Source organism: Hydra viridissima, unplaced genomic scaffold, assembly GCF_058129835.1.
Source record: "Hydra viridissima isolate aposymbiotic clone 2 unplaced genomic scaffold, HvirCarnegie_v1 scaffold_11, whole genome shotgun sequence".
Lineage (NCBI taxonomy): Eukaryota > Metazoa > Cnidaria > Hydrozoa > Anthoathecata > Hydridae > Hydra > Hydra viridissima.
In genome coordinates this window covers 9,111,443-9,126,089 of record NW_028324310.1, presented here as the reverse complement: position 1 = coordinate 9,126,089, position 14,647 = coordinate 9,111,443, and the positions used below count along the sequence as shown (strand labels likewise).

At 29.5% G+C, this 14,647-nt stretch overlaps 1 protein-coding gene across 7 annotated transcripts; it reads right to left on the bottom strand.

Annotated features, from left to right (window-relative positions):
* Nucleotides 1-100: 100 nt before the first annotated feature.
* On the bottom strand, nt 101-11,373 carry LOC149882049 (uncharacterized). 7 transcript variants are annotated; one of them, XM_090066174.1, is made up of 7 exons: nt 11,308-11,373; nt 10,159-10,788; nt 9,572-10,031; nt 8,988-9,271; nt 8,530-8,763; nt 1,825-1,944; nt 101-420 (listed from the first exon to the last, which is right to left on the bottom strand). In XM_090066174.1, exons 3-6 carry the CDS (start codon nt 9,615-9,617, stop codon nt 1,876-1,878), a joined length of 633 nt encoding a protein of 210 aa, XP_089922300.1. In that variant the 5' UTR covers nt 9,618-10,031; nt 10,159-10,788; nt 11,308-11,373; the 3' UTR covers nt 101-420; nt 1,825-1,875. The 7 variants fall into 7 exon arrangements, with proteins under 7 accessions (XP_089922300.1, XP_089922297.1, XP_089922299.1 ...); XM_090066171.1 differs by lacking the exon at nt 1,825-1,944; XM_090066173.1 differs by lacking the exon at nt 11,308-11,373 and having other exon boundaries at nt 10,159-10,888.
* Between the last annotated feature and the right edge of the window lie 3,274 nt (nt 11,374-14,647).

The window sequence follows — 14,647 nt, the reverse complement described above, 5'->3', positions numbered from 1 at the left end:
ATTTGGACATAGGGGTACCTGTTGAGGACAGTGAGCTTTATGAACTGGCATCTGGTTAATAACTTAGCCATTCTTTCTTCTATCGAATATTGACCTTATGTTTAGCCTGCATTGTTTCTCTTTTTGTTTAAAAAAAACTGTTACAAGCATATAAAAGTAAAAAAGAAGATCAAACCTAATGCAATAAAAATTTAAAAGTATACAGAATTTATGTAAATTGGTGTAGACATTAGTTTTACAGCTTTTTCTTAAATATTTTTATTTTCGGCTACACTTGGTTGGTCGCGGACCGAAAAAGTCATTCTTCACTGACTCTGTGGTGTTTCCTCTCAGTTTGTTCAACTTTTTCTTGATTCCCTCCAAGCAAAAGTTTTGCAAAAGTTTTTTTCTCTCTGCAAAAGTTTTTTTCAGCTTTGTTACCTTAAAGAAAAAAGAATAACTTTACAAGTAGGAAGGGTGAGTAATATTATAGAATCAAATTTTTCGGAGAAACTAAAATATATGCACTTTTAAGGGAAACATTGCCTATCAACGGCCTAATTTAAAAGGAACGGCCTGAATGTTTTGAATGAAAGCTCTCACCTGCCATAACAACAAGATAAACTGACACTCTTGAAAAAGTCAATTTTTGACTATTTACTTTAGGTTCAATTTTTAAAGACTTTTGTTATTAGCTTTTTTTGGAAAGTTTAAAATGCTTAAAAAATACTTATCCTGTTTTTTTGTTGTTGTTCAATTAACAGAGATAATAAAGAGAGAAGCACTTTATATGGATACCTAAGGAGAAAATTACACACGCTTTTAATATTTTTGTAAGTACCATTTAGAGTAACCACTTTAAGGGAATACTGCGCAGACAACAATACATTTGGTAGTAAAGTGGCAAAATATCCTAAGTCCAGAAAAAATAAATGTTAGTTTTAACGGATCGATGGATTCATTGTCTGATTGGTTCTGGCTACAAGCCGTAACTCATCAACAATTTAATCACGCAGGAATAACTGTTGTGGTTTACGACAGAGTGGAGTCTAAGTCTTAGTCTAAGTGGAGACTAAGCCATATAATGTGATATGAAAAATCACTTTATATACTACACAGAGGAATAACTGTTGTTGCTTCTTTTGGTACTGATTGAGTAGGCAATTTTCAAATACTAAACCAGCTGGCTACACGAAACAAGTTGCCATAAAGAAATACAATAGCTGACTAAGTGTCTTATAAAAGTCCGATTGAAACTTACTATGAGTAAAGCCTTAGCGGCAAGCTATAAACTTCCCTAGTTGACTATCTTACAGAAAACTTATAAGTCTTGTAGGATGGCAATATTCTTATATTATCCTTTAGGATATCCTAAAGGATTCGTAAGATCGTAAGTAAAAACAGAAAAGTTGTTTTGTTAATGTTAATTCTGTAAAATATACTTTTTTTCACAAATGAAAAAAAAGCGCGTTTCTTAACTTCACTCAGATAATTAAAGGAGAAATTAAGAAACGCGCTTTTTTAACAATTTCGTTATAAAAATTTCATTTTCATTTGTTATAACAAGGTATATCCTGTTTAATCTATAAAAACGTTTACATTTTGTTTGGTACATGTACATGTTTAGTACATGTACTAAAAAAAAACAATATCTGCTATACTATTTATTTAGTTTTTAATGTGCAAAATTTATTTTACACAGAATGAAATTTTATTTCAATAAGAAAATATTAATTCCAACTTAAACTTAGCTATTACGAATCTAAAATTAAATAGCCTACAGCATCCTATGAGAATCCTATTTTGATCCTTCAAGATCTCTTAAAATATTCTTTTAGATCTTACCTTATCCTGTAAGAATTCCTTTAAATCCTACAAGATCCTTCAAAAGGATGCTTATAGGTCTTGCAGGGACTTGTGCAACTCAACCCATAAGATTCTTGTAGGATCTGTAAGATCAGTCAACTAGGGTATAAAAAAAACCCACATAAAAATTAAAAATAGCCTGGAAAAAACTTATTAACCAAAGTTACCTCAAATTATCATCTTGCCTCGTATGCGGGGCAAGATGGCGACTTTAGAAAAAGTAAATTCCATAATACCATTACCTTCTCAAATAACACGATTTAAATTCTAGTTAGTAAGATACGTAATACCAACGGTTATGTGATTTTTTAAACAATTAAACTATATATTTATTAGGGATCGCCAGTATACGGTATACTAAAGATTTAGTGTACAGTCTACCGTAAAGTATACCGTACAGTATACCGTAAAGTATACTGTAAAGTTTAACGTAAACAAAACTTTTTACTTTTTTTTTTTTCGATTACTATTATTACTATTTATTTCAGATTAGAGAAATCTGTAGAATAAACAATCTTAAATCTTAAAAGGGTGAAGAGCAGCACAAACAGCCTGGTATAAAAATATAACAACTAAACAAATTAAAGTTTTTATTAAATAAATCTAAGAAACAAAAATTGAATAAAAAAAAACACTTTAATCATGTTTAGTCAAATAATAGACATGATAGTCAAATAATAGACATGACAGTAATTTAATTCATTAAGAAAATATAATTTTAAAGCCAGTCCAAAAATATTTCACAAATAAAAGTAAACAGGTATACTAATCTGTATACTAAATTTTAGTATACCAAGTATACCGTAAAGTATACCGTAAAGTTACTATACCGTATACTGTAACCGGCGATCCCTAATATTTATATAGAGCTATGCAAAAAAATTCTACTAATCAGTTCATAACAAATTCCAATACAAAAAAATAAAGCAAATGTCAAACAAAATATTTCAATGCATAATAAAGCAATGTAATAATGACTAAGCTACACAAAAGTTATTAGAGTTGTCGTTTCGTTTCTCGTTTGTCGTTTCGCCAAAGTACATGTTTATGGTAAAACATGTACTTTGGCGAAACGACAAACGAGTCATCTTGCCCCGTTCATCTTACCCCTAGGCTACGTAATCTTCAAAATGACTCAGAACTCTACATAAATAAGTTATCATAGCTTAATACTACTTGTATGGCTTCCAAATTGAACAAACTGAATGAGAAATTCTTGCTTACCTTTGGCTGGTAATGTAATGATGAAATAAATCAAATACAAGTGGATAATTTTTTTTCCCCTTAATATAGGAAAAACCTTTTTAATAATTATCTTTGATTCCGAAAACAGTATTTATAAAGAAAGCATAAATAAATCTAGTAGATGTAATCTACTTCCCTCTTAGCTACAGTCAGATTTCATATTTAGTTGAGTTTTGAAGATAACAATATGTTTTCATCTTGCCCTATTAGCCATCTTACCCCATGTTCCCCTACTATTTCTGTAACATTAAATTGTTACAGAAAAGTCTATAAAGTGATTTTACAAGAATAAATGTAATAAGCTACAAATACATTTTTCATGAAATTTCAAATGATTAGATGATTACACAAAATAATATCATACTTGATGAAAATACTTAAGACATTTTTTTTCCAACAAATTCTGGTGTAATATCAGAGGGAATATCGTGATCACTTATTTCTTGCCAATACTTATTGGCTGACAGAGCAAAAATAGAAGTCACGTGTTTCTTTTGCTTTTAAATTTCAGAAAAAAAAGAAAAGATCAACCTTTTAAATAAGATTTTAAACCAAGACTCTCACACTAATTGCACAAACCATGTAAATCTGCAGATTGGAAAAAGTTTTTAGGCTTAAGAATCTTCGTAATATTTTTTCTTTGACGGACAAGTATGCAACAGCCGCAGATTTAATGAAATGTGTAAGAGTAACGCTAAATAACGATTTTAAAATAAATATTGAGAAATAGAAACAACTGTTTGAAAGAAAATCAGTAATTTTATTTTCTGACTGATATAATTTGTAATTAGTGCTACGACTACCTACAGGTCCAGGAAACAGAGGTTTGCCAATTCCTTATCGGTTTTATTCAAAGATTTTGTGAGAGTTGGCACTAGTCATATTAGTTTTGTTATTGTTTTTTTTTATAATTTTTATAGTTTTGCAGCTCTTTGACAACTCTTGTTTTTTTTTCAAAACAAAAGAGTTCGGATCATCATATTAGCAGCTTACACCTAAAGAAAACCTAGGTGGAACAAAATCCATAATTTAATTAGTGGGAAGGAATTAAACTAATTACTCAAAAGTAGATTAGGAGAACAATTCGTTTATCAACCAATCAAATGGTAAGTTAATGAGCGATGCTTGTGAAACGTTTATGTTGTGAGAAACCTGACTTCTATGGTATTAGTGAAAATGAAGATACAATTTTTCATGGTACTAATACCTCAATATGATTAAGTAAATCATTTACATTAGAAATTCGTATTTGCACAGTTTACTTTTAGTCCCGCTGGTCCACAAAACTTTATTTTAATTGCTTAACCTTGTATAGTCTTATATTATCATATATATTCTTATAGTACTTTTACGCTAATTTTAAATACGTGCGCTGAATGTTTTCACCACACAAAGTTATGGGAAAAATTCCCCTTCTTTAATTGTACGCTATATATATATATATATATATATATATATATATATATATATATATATATATATATATATATATATATATATATATATATATATATATAGCTATTTCAAGTTGTATTATTTTCAAATACAATATCTCTTGTTCGTATAAGAGTGCTCAATATTTTGTATAAATAGAGCAATATATATATAAAACGAAGAAAAGTCAAAAAAGTTTGTGCACCTTGTCCAGAGCTAGACTTCAGTTTTCATTCTAATGAACCTATGAGCAGTGGATTTTCTCAGATAACTTATAGAAACTGCTTCTTATTCATTTTTTTGTATTATATTATTAATGATAAAAACCTTTCAATTGTCTACTTTAATATTAGTTTTAGAATTAAAAATTTATCATATAAAAAAACTAATTAAATCTAATTAAAATGTTTCGGAAGGTAGTTTTGTCAGTGTTATTTTTTTTTTTAATGTAGAAAACTAAATTAAAAAAGTAACTTGAATCAAAAAAATTTAAAATTTTACCACTATAAACACAGCTCAAAACTAAAAACAAAGTTTATGTTATTTTGATTTAAAAGCATCCCTACAGTGATGTAGACTGTTACTGTCCTTCCTCAACTATAGATTTGTTTGCAGCGGTTTTTAACTTTTTTATCTTCTCTAGATTACACAGATTAAAGGTGTTGGTGGTTTAACGCCATGTAGAATAGTGAAAAATGTGTTCGACAGCATAATGACACAACCTTTGCAAAGCTGTTTTAGTAAAGATGGGATAAAGAGAAAAGGGAAAATGGAAATTTGTAGCCACAACATTATAAAAATGTTTAAAAAGTTAGTTTACATATCAAATTATGTTGTAAAGTTTCTGCTGAGTGCTGCTATGAAGAACAAAAAAGTTGTAATAAAATTTAAGTATGTATTTAATTAAATATATTTATTTAAATAAAAAATATCTCTATATTTTGCTTGTTTTAGAAGCGCCTATTTCAGAAAAAGATGGTTTTGACGTAGGCAATATCAAAACACTCGTCGGCGGCTTGTTATAACGAGCAACGCTTAAATTGCAAAAAGAAGAAACTAAATAATGTAAAAGTTCTTTTTTTTTTTGTTATAGCATTTATATTATCTAATCTATATTTAAACTAAATATATTTTTAACTTCAAAATAGTAATTTTTCCTAGATTTTAGTGTCATAAATGCTCGAATACAACGACCATTAGTTTAATTTGGACGTCCGTGGACGTTTAATATGAACGGACAAAAGGCATTTTATTTGGACGTCTGCTGGACGTCCTAAATAGACGTCCTAGATTGACGTCTTAGGTCCAATTTGGACGTCCGCTAGACGTTGTTGGACGTCCAAATACCCACCGGGTAATACATTTTTAAAATCGACTAAGTCGAGTAAAAGTCGATTTAGTCGAATTATTTGAATAAAAGTTTTTGTTATAAACACATTCTTTAATGTTGCTTGACAATTTATTTTTTAGATGCTATGAAACAAATAGAACTTTAAGAGAGTAAACAAAAAATCTTGGTAGTATGTAAAACTGTTATGACGACACATGCTGTTGCTATGTCTAGAGCATCTTTTTTTTCATTTTTTTAATTCATCTTTTAGATGAATTAAAATAGAATAAACAAACAAAAAAAAACGGAAATACAATTACAAAGTAAAGAAAAAAAAACATAAAGCAAAAAATTAACAAAAATGTAAATTAATAAAAAAAAGTGGCGTAGATAGGTGAGGGCAGATGGGACGGCTAAACCTTTTTTGGAGTGGGAGATTTATAAAACTTTTTCGCATCCTTAACTGAGTACCTTTACACATTACTTAATATTTTGAAAAAAATGAGAAAAGGGAAACATTAATGAAATGGTGGTACATGCAGTAAGCTAAGAGTTAAGTTAATGTGATACAGTAAGTTAGGTTCAATGTTCAGATATTTTGGTTGAAATAAAAGAAACAGCAATGAATGATAATCTTACGCATGCCTCAATCTTTATAAATAACTTATCTTTACAAGATAAACTACCTATAAAGATATCTCTTTACTAATTGTTCAGCATCATAACAATATTAAAAGTTGAAAAAATTAAGTGAAAAGATAGAAATAAGGATATCAGGATGATTACCCAATTAAATCGACTTTTAGTCGATTAGTAAGAAACCCATAGTCGATTAAATCGACTATTCGATTTTTCAAAGTCGACTAATTTCGACTTATTACTAGTCGACTTTTAGTCGATTTAGTCGAAGTCGATAACAACACTAGTTTTAACAAAATTACAGTGGGTTGCATAAATATAGAGTCACTTGATTTTTAATATGATTTTTTTTATGTTTTTTTAAAATTTAAAGCAAACAAAAAAATTCATAATATAAATTGTTTAAATTTTATTAACAGTGGTTTTATAAACAAAATAAGAAAAAAAACTCTTTCAAAAAAAAAAATTTAAGATAGTTTTTTATGAGAAATATATACAGCTGTTAAAAAAAATAAACAAAAAAACAGAGCAAAAATATAGAGTCAAGGTGCATTTTAGTACTTTGTATGCGCACCACGAACTTTCACACAAGCACGAACACGTCTAGGCATAGATTCAACTAGTCGGATGCATAATTCTCTTGGAAATTCTTTCCAAAGCTTTTCTAAGGCCTGCTGTAATTGCGCAACACTGGCTATGCTCTCTTTGACCAATCTTTTGTTTATCCAAGCCCAAATGTTCTCGATGGGATTGAGATCTGGAGAACGAGCTGGCCAAGGCATGACCGTAATGTTTTTCCGATCAAGCCACTCTTTAACCGAGATTGCAGTGTGAGCCGTTGCGCCATCGTGCTGAAAAATCCATTGTTCTCGTCTTCCATAAAAAGCTCTGGCTGTTGGCAAAAGTTTACTTTCGAGGGTCTCTTTGTAGTTGTACTGGTTAATTCTGCCGTTATAAATGTTGTATGACCCTGTTCCTTTATGGGAAAAGCATCGCCATATTCCAATTGATCCTCCTCCACCTTGTATCCTTGGTACACAAAAACGCTCTTTGAACTTTTCACCAGCCAGCCTCTTGATGATTAATCTTGACTTGCGATTTATCACCTCAAAATTGGATTCGTCGCTGAAAATGACTTTGGCCCAGTCTTCCACAGACCAGTGAAGTCTTTCTCTACACCACTTTAATCTTTTTAGGCGATCTGAGACACGCAAAAGTGGTTTTCGAGCAGCGACATAGCAATCTAAGCCTTTCTTATTTAGGCATCTTCGTACAGTCCATTTACTAACACTAACGTTACCAGGCGTATTTGTGAACCCTTCAGCAAGTTCGCGGTAAGAAATTTTAGGGTCTTGTCTAACCTTTCGATAGAGATAACTTTGGTCTCTTGAAGTTAGCTTTAAAGGCCTACCAAGCCTTGTTAAGTCTTTGACATCATTATGTAGCTCGTGGTTTTTCAACGTTGTTTGTACACATTTAAGCGAAACATTTCACATTCGAGCTATTTCTCTTTGGCTTTTTGTTTTATCTTTTAGCAGACCAACAATTTTCCATCGTACGCTGTCTGAAACAGCTTTTCTGCCCATTTTTGTCTTTTTTCTTTACCAAATAATTATCAATGCAAATAACTCAAGATATAAAAATGATAACTTAATTTTATCTTCGCAAGAACGTTTATATAGTTCGAAAGAAATCAACCACCAAGTTTTAGATCGCTCAGAAAACATTTCGTTGAGATATTTCAACTTAAGTCGTTAAATTTTAGTTGACTCTATATTTTTGCTACATAAGAAATACAGGTATGTTCTAATTGAATTAATAATTACTCAAGACTGGTTAACCTAACGAGTTCGAATTATATACCATTCGATAGAGAATCAATTAATTAAGACATTTAATACACTTTTAATCGTATTAATTAGTTGGTTTCAAAGATAATTGTGAAAAAAACAAAAATTTCACACAAACAAAGTAGTGACTCTATATTTATGCAACCCACTGTATATATTCAAGTTTTTAATGAAATGTAATCTCACCTCTTTTTGTATTGTTTGTGCGAATTTGCCCATGCTTTCAGCAGATTTTGATAATTCACCCCAATGTTTGCAGCAGCTATCAACGAGTTCAGTAGCTTCTTCCCGATTAATAAATTTAGATTCCACAATTATTTGGACTGTTGAAAGAGCGAATAAAAGTGGAATCTCATGCTGAGCCCTATCCAGTAAATTGCTAATCATGAAATAAGGTTTATCTTTTCTCGTTTTGTAGGCCTAAAGAAAATTAACATATTACAAGTTACAAACTTAAGATATTTTATAACTTTATAATTAAAAACCTTTAACATAAGGGTTAATTTTAAACTCCTCGATTGTTAAATTTTGCTTTCAGTGATTTATGAAAATAGGCATAAAGATAATTTTTTGGTTAATTAAAAAATTGTAAGTTAAAATGTAAATAGGGACTTTAGTTTTTAAAATGGTTCAGCATTATATACTTTGTATTCTTGATAATTTTTCCCAAATGCTGATTTCGTTGCGATAAATATGCCGCAATGTACAACAGAATTACCATCCAGATCATTGATAAACTTTTCGACTTCGTCTTTAGGGATAGTTCCCCCCTCTTTGTAGTGTTTCACTTCAACCAGAGCTATGGTGTTAGAACCGTGAAAACCTACATAAAAGTCTCCCATATGACCCTTGGAATGTTTCTCAAACTTTAGGAATGGATACTCGTTCAGTATCTTCTCTATGATTTGTTCTCCTTCCACTCCAATTGCTGAAATGTTAAGAAAGTTCAATCAGATTTAAAGTTAAGAAATCCAATAACAAATGGCTAATTTTTCTCACTTACTTTAGAATTCAAAAGTTTTTCTGAATTCTAGAAAAACAATTTTGAAGAGTTGCTTTTTTAAAATATATACCTCAAAATTTTTTAGGAATATAAAAGTATACTTATCTGTTAATGAGATTAGGATATTAGAGGTTGGTTGAAACGGGGGTCAAGAGGAGTAAGTTTGAAAATAGTTTTTTCATCTTCGATACTGATTTGAGCCATTTATTTAAATTCTATACAAACCTTGAGATTTTTCTGATTTTTTCAAAAAATCTGTTGTATAACTCATGAGATCCCTTGAGCAATCACTGAAATTCTTCAGAGCGTTGTCGAACTCGCTTTTTAATTGGTTAGCTGTTAAAAGCTGCGCCTCAAGACGTCTTTTTTCGTTTTCAAGATTGTCTATATCATTTTTATATTTCGTTTCGCAGCTTCGTACTTCTTCTCTGATTTTGGCGAGTTCAGTAAGATGTTCTTGCTCAAGTTTATATTCAAAACACTCTTTTTCAGCCTTATGATTTTGCTCTAAAGCTTTGATTTCTTCTTCTAAGTTTTGTTTTTCTCTTTGCAATCTTTCATTTGCTGTAACAACATCGAAATAATCAATTCTTAGAGGTTTTTCAATGTTTTCAAAATTATAACTGTAATTAAAAAATTTTGAACATTGATTCGCAAAGAAGATGTAATCGGCTTCGCTGAGTTTCTTAAAAAAATTTGAAGCTTCTTCTATAGTTGTAATATCCATCATTTAAAAAAATTCATGTTTTTTAGTTCAAAAAATAAATAAATAAACAAAACAAAAATAAAAAAGTAAACCAAAAATACGAAACTAATTTGATCGATGGCGTTGAAAACGGCTTGAGAGTTCGAAATTTAGTTTAACACAGCAAAAGCATGAGAAACGTAAACCTTTATACTGCTAAAAATACAAAATAAAACAGCCAAAAAAAGTCTATTTTTATGATTCTATGAAAAGAACAAAAAATATTTTTCTCTATAAATATACTTAACGTTAGAAGATTGCAGCACAATGCTCAAAAGACCAGTTAAAGGTCACTAATAGAAGCAATATCATGTGATATGACTGGTTCCCATATGAAAAAGTACAGTAAATGCAATACTCTCGGCCCCTGTGGCACCACTTTTCCAGGGATAAATAAGATTTAGCAAAAAAAATGTTCCCTTATAAATCTCTTCAAAAGTTTCCCTTTTTCTATGTCTTTAATATTGCACTCTTAACTCAATTGTCGCAACTATTTACTCCTAGATTGCAGCTTTCTTCCTTAACTGATTACCATTTTATCAAGTTTTTGGAATTGAGGCAAACTTATTTCTATCTAAATTCTATGGAGTTAATTCTTCGATGCAATTTTTATCCAAGTAATAATCGTCGAACATTTCATCTTATTCAATATTTTCTTCTTCTAAATTGCTGAACTTTATTAACGGGGAACTGGTATCTAGTCACAGTAAGCATTTATTTAGCTAATTGTAAATTTGGATATTCAGTTTTTGATTTATTTTTTTAAATTAAAACCTTGAATGTAAACAAAACAAAATTAAACTTAAAGTCCTTTAAGTTTAATTTTGTTTAGTTTAAGTTCAACATAAATTAGTATGTTTGGTTCCTATAGGTTTTTCATTATGATTAATGTGTATTAGGTAATTATCAAAGTTTTTCACTATGATTGGTGCGAACCAGGACAATCAATTGATTGAAATAAAGTTAGATCAACATAATGAGAAATCAAATAGCGTAGAGCATGAAACAAAATTAATAAAAACTAACCAATATCACTTAAAAACTTGTAAATGAAATATTTTTGGTATACTATGAATAGTAAGCTACAGATGAAAGATATAAATAAAAATATGTAAGTTTAAAACTTCCACATTTTTAAAAGGAAGCAATTGCTTTTTCTATTTAATTGCAAAATTAAATTCTTCTGAACAACATGTGAAACAAAAAAATGCTTAACCTTATCCAATGTAAGTTCACTCCCTAATGACAAATTATTATTATTTTCATCTCAGCTTTTAGTTTATGACTAAAAAAACTTAAATTATAAAATGCATTTAAAATCAGCAGTAAGCACCACGTTAAGGTTAACCTTCTACTACATATAAGCGAAGACTTCACTAAAACATTAAAAATTTTTGATAAAAGTAACACGACTAAAATTAAACGCTTGGGTAACAAACAGTAAAGAAAATTAAAAAGTTCGCAAAAGATAAATAAAAAAAAAAAATAATGGAAAAAGGTAAATTAAAAATTTTCTTTTACTTAAAAAAAGACAAAAAAACAAAAAAAAAACAACAACTTAAATTTAAATAGATAATTGGATCATCGTGATTAATTGGATCATCGTAATTAATTGGATCATCGTGATTAATTCACATTATAATAAAACTGATTCTTATCTTCTTTAAAAACTTTTGAACTTCGCGATATTGCTCTTCATCATCAGTTAAAACAAAAAATACTTTAATAGAAAAAATTTTTTCGAAATAAAAGTTAATCAAATATTTAATCTACAATAAAAACATCAAACGAAAGTAAGAAAAGAAACATTATTAATCACTAAATGAAGATAATCAGTTAAAAATATTTAAAGCATTTTACGAAATAAACCAGACAGCAAAGCTACGGCTGAACGAACTAAAAGAACTGTTGAACTCGTTTGACAAATACAAAACAAAACTGCAGCTCTCAGATTACTTACTTTTTACGTCTTTCTAAAGAGGTTTACATTTTTATAACCACGTGTATATATACAGTTGTTGAAAAAATGGTAGTGGTGAATAATAAAATCATTATTAATGATGATTTTATTTTAATTAAATATAAATATAAGTTAATAATATATAAATGATATACAATGATAATATAATACAATATAATAAAATATAAATTAATAACTGTAGGGCTAACTGGTACAAATATTTAACAATGAAATTTGACTTAAAATCTTTGGTACCATTTCAAGTTACTGTTGAGAAATCCCGAACTTTATTCATTAAATTTATATATCTGCAATTTGTTAGCCATTTGTTAGCAATTTATGTTTGTTACTTGTGATTCAAGTGGCCGAAAAAGGAAAACGATTAAGCATGCAGACAGATTAATAAATCGTAATTCTGTTATTAATCCTTTTGTAATTTCCCGCCTTATTAAAGAAGGTTTTAGTTGTTTGAAAAAAAGCTACGTGATAGCAAGAAATGTATTGGAAAAATCATAAAAATTGGCCTGCTTAAAAGTAGCGTAATATTTTTTGTTATGATGGAAGTAACTTTGTCTTTCTAACGTTGTCCACCTAACACTTCCTACAAACCACAAAACGCTATAAAAACTATTAAGCATGAAGGGGCAAAAGTAAATATTGCATTTGCTTTTCTTATTATGCATCAAAATACTTATCTCAAAATGTTACAAAACACCATGTTGCTATTTTCAGAGGAAGATATGCCGTTAAAATAGGTTTATATGTATAAAAACGACGTAAAACATACCAGTCGCAGAGTAAAAAAATGGTTCGTGGAGAAGATGATTGAAGTTATGGGTTGGCGTGCACAGTCACTTGATCTCAATCCAACCAAAAACATTTTTACGGGTGTAAAAGAGGAGGTTTGTAGAGAAAAATCAGAAACAGTTAAGGAGTGTTGTCAAGAATGCTTAAAACAACATTCCTTTGAAACGTTATCAAAGTCTGATTAATTCCATACTAAATTGGTGTGGAGTTAATCAGAATTTGGTTCCCGGTTTATTAAAGCAAAGTTGTACTATTATCCGGGATGATGCAATTAAATATTATTTTATTTTACTATTGCTTTATTTGTTTTGTATTAATAGTAATTTATAAAGTTTAGATACTGTCTGCTGCGTAGTAGCACTTGAGCCATATAGATTGTCATTGTTTTGTACGGTCTGTAATGCCGTTATGTTTTATAAGAATTCATGCTTCATAAGAATTGAATTTCCCACCATTCCAATTTTAACAAAATCATTTTTTCGTATAATATATTCTAAAAGATATATATGTTGTTCTCAAAAAGAACAACATACATATCTTTTACAAGACACGATCTACTATTTTAGGTTGTTGTCTTAATAAAATCTTTCATTTCTATTATCTATCAGACACCAGAACATTTTATGCTAGAACATCATGGCTCCATTTTATGATAGAAGGTTTTAATCGATAAAATTTGTAATCTTATTCTTCTCTCATTGGATAAAGGATATAGGTTGGGCGGCTGTTCTTGCTCTAAAAGTGTAAGCATTGGTCGTTTTATTTGTAGCCACAGAAGATTAATTTTTGTAGATAGGTTTAGAAGATCAGATTGTAGATAGTAGATAGATAAAAGATTTCATAAATAAAAAATTCAAAAATCTTTTTGAATTTTATTCAACACTCAGTGACCGTCAAAAATACTTGCATAATACATATATGATACATAATGCATACATACATACACACATACACACATACACACATGCACACATGCACACATGCACACATACACACATACACACATAATTACATACACACACATATATATAGTCTGATTACGTTAGGGTGTTTGGGTGTTTAGATACCCTCAGTGTTTTATGGGTGTGTGCTTTGTATATAGTTCGTGTATGGTTTGTGTATGGCTCTTACATGCTTCGTGTAACTGTAGATTTCTAGATTTATGTAAGACTTAGATTTCTTTAGATTTATGTAAGACTTAAAAACAAAATTTTAATGTAATTAACACCAGTATTACTATTCTTTAATCAAAACAAAAGTAAAATGATAATAATACTTACCAATCGTTCTTCTTTACTTAACATACTCAAATATCTCAAATATTTAACTCGTATAATTTCTATGAATGTTTACAAATCTTTTAATGTACATAAATACAGATAAAATAATACGTAATCAAAAGTCACTTAAAAATATTCTCTGACCACTTTTAAACTCATTTCTCAACCGATCTTTTTACATATGTCCGCAGTTGTCTCAGCATAAACAATTTATTTTCTAGTTCGTTAGTGTTTTTACATTGACTTTTAAGTCATAGCTTTCTAAAACAGGTTTTACCAGTTATCTTTTGACTCTGGTCTCGACTTGTTTTTAAAAATAAATACAGATTTGTCGCATGCCTTGCTAATTGAGCTATTAGTATTTATCAGTGCAGTTACAATTGAATTTCTGGTCGTTTACTGAGAAAACAGTATTATATCTTATTCGTGTAACTAATTTGTTTCATGCAATTATACATGTGCATGTCCACCTGGTGTTTCGGCTGACTTGCACTTTTCTTCGGTCCATT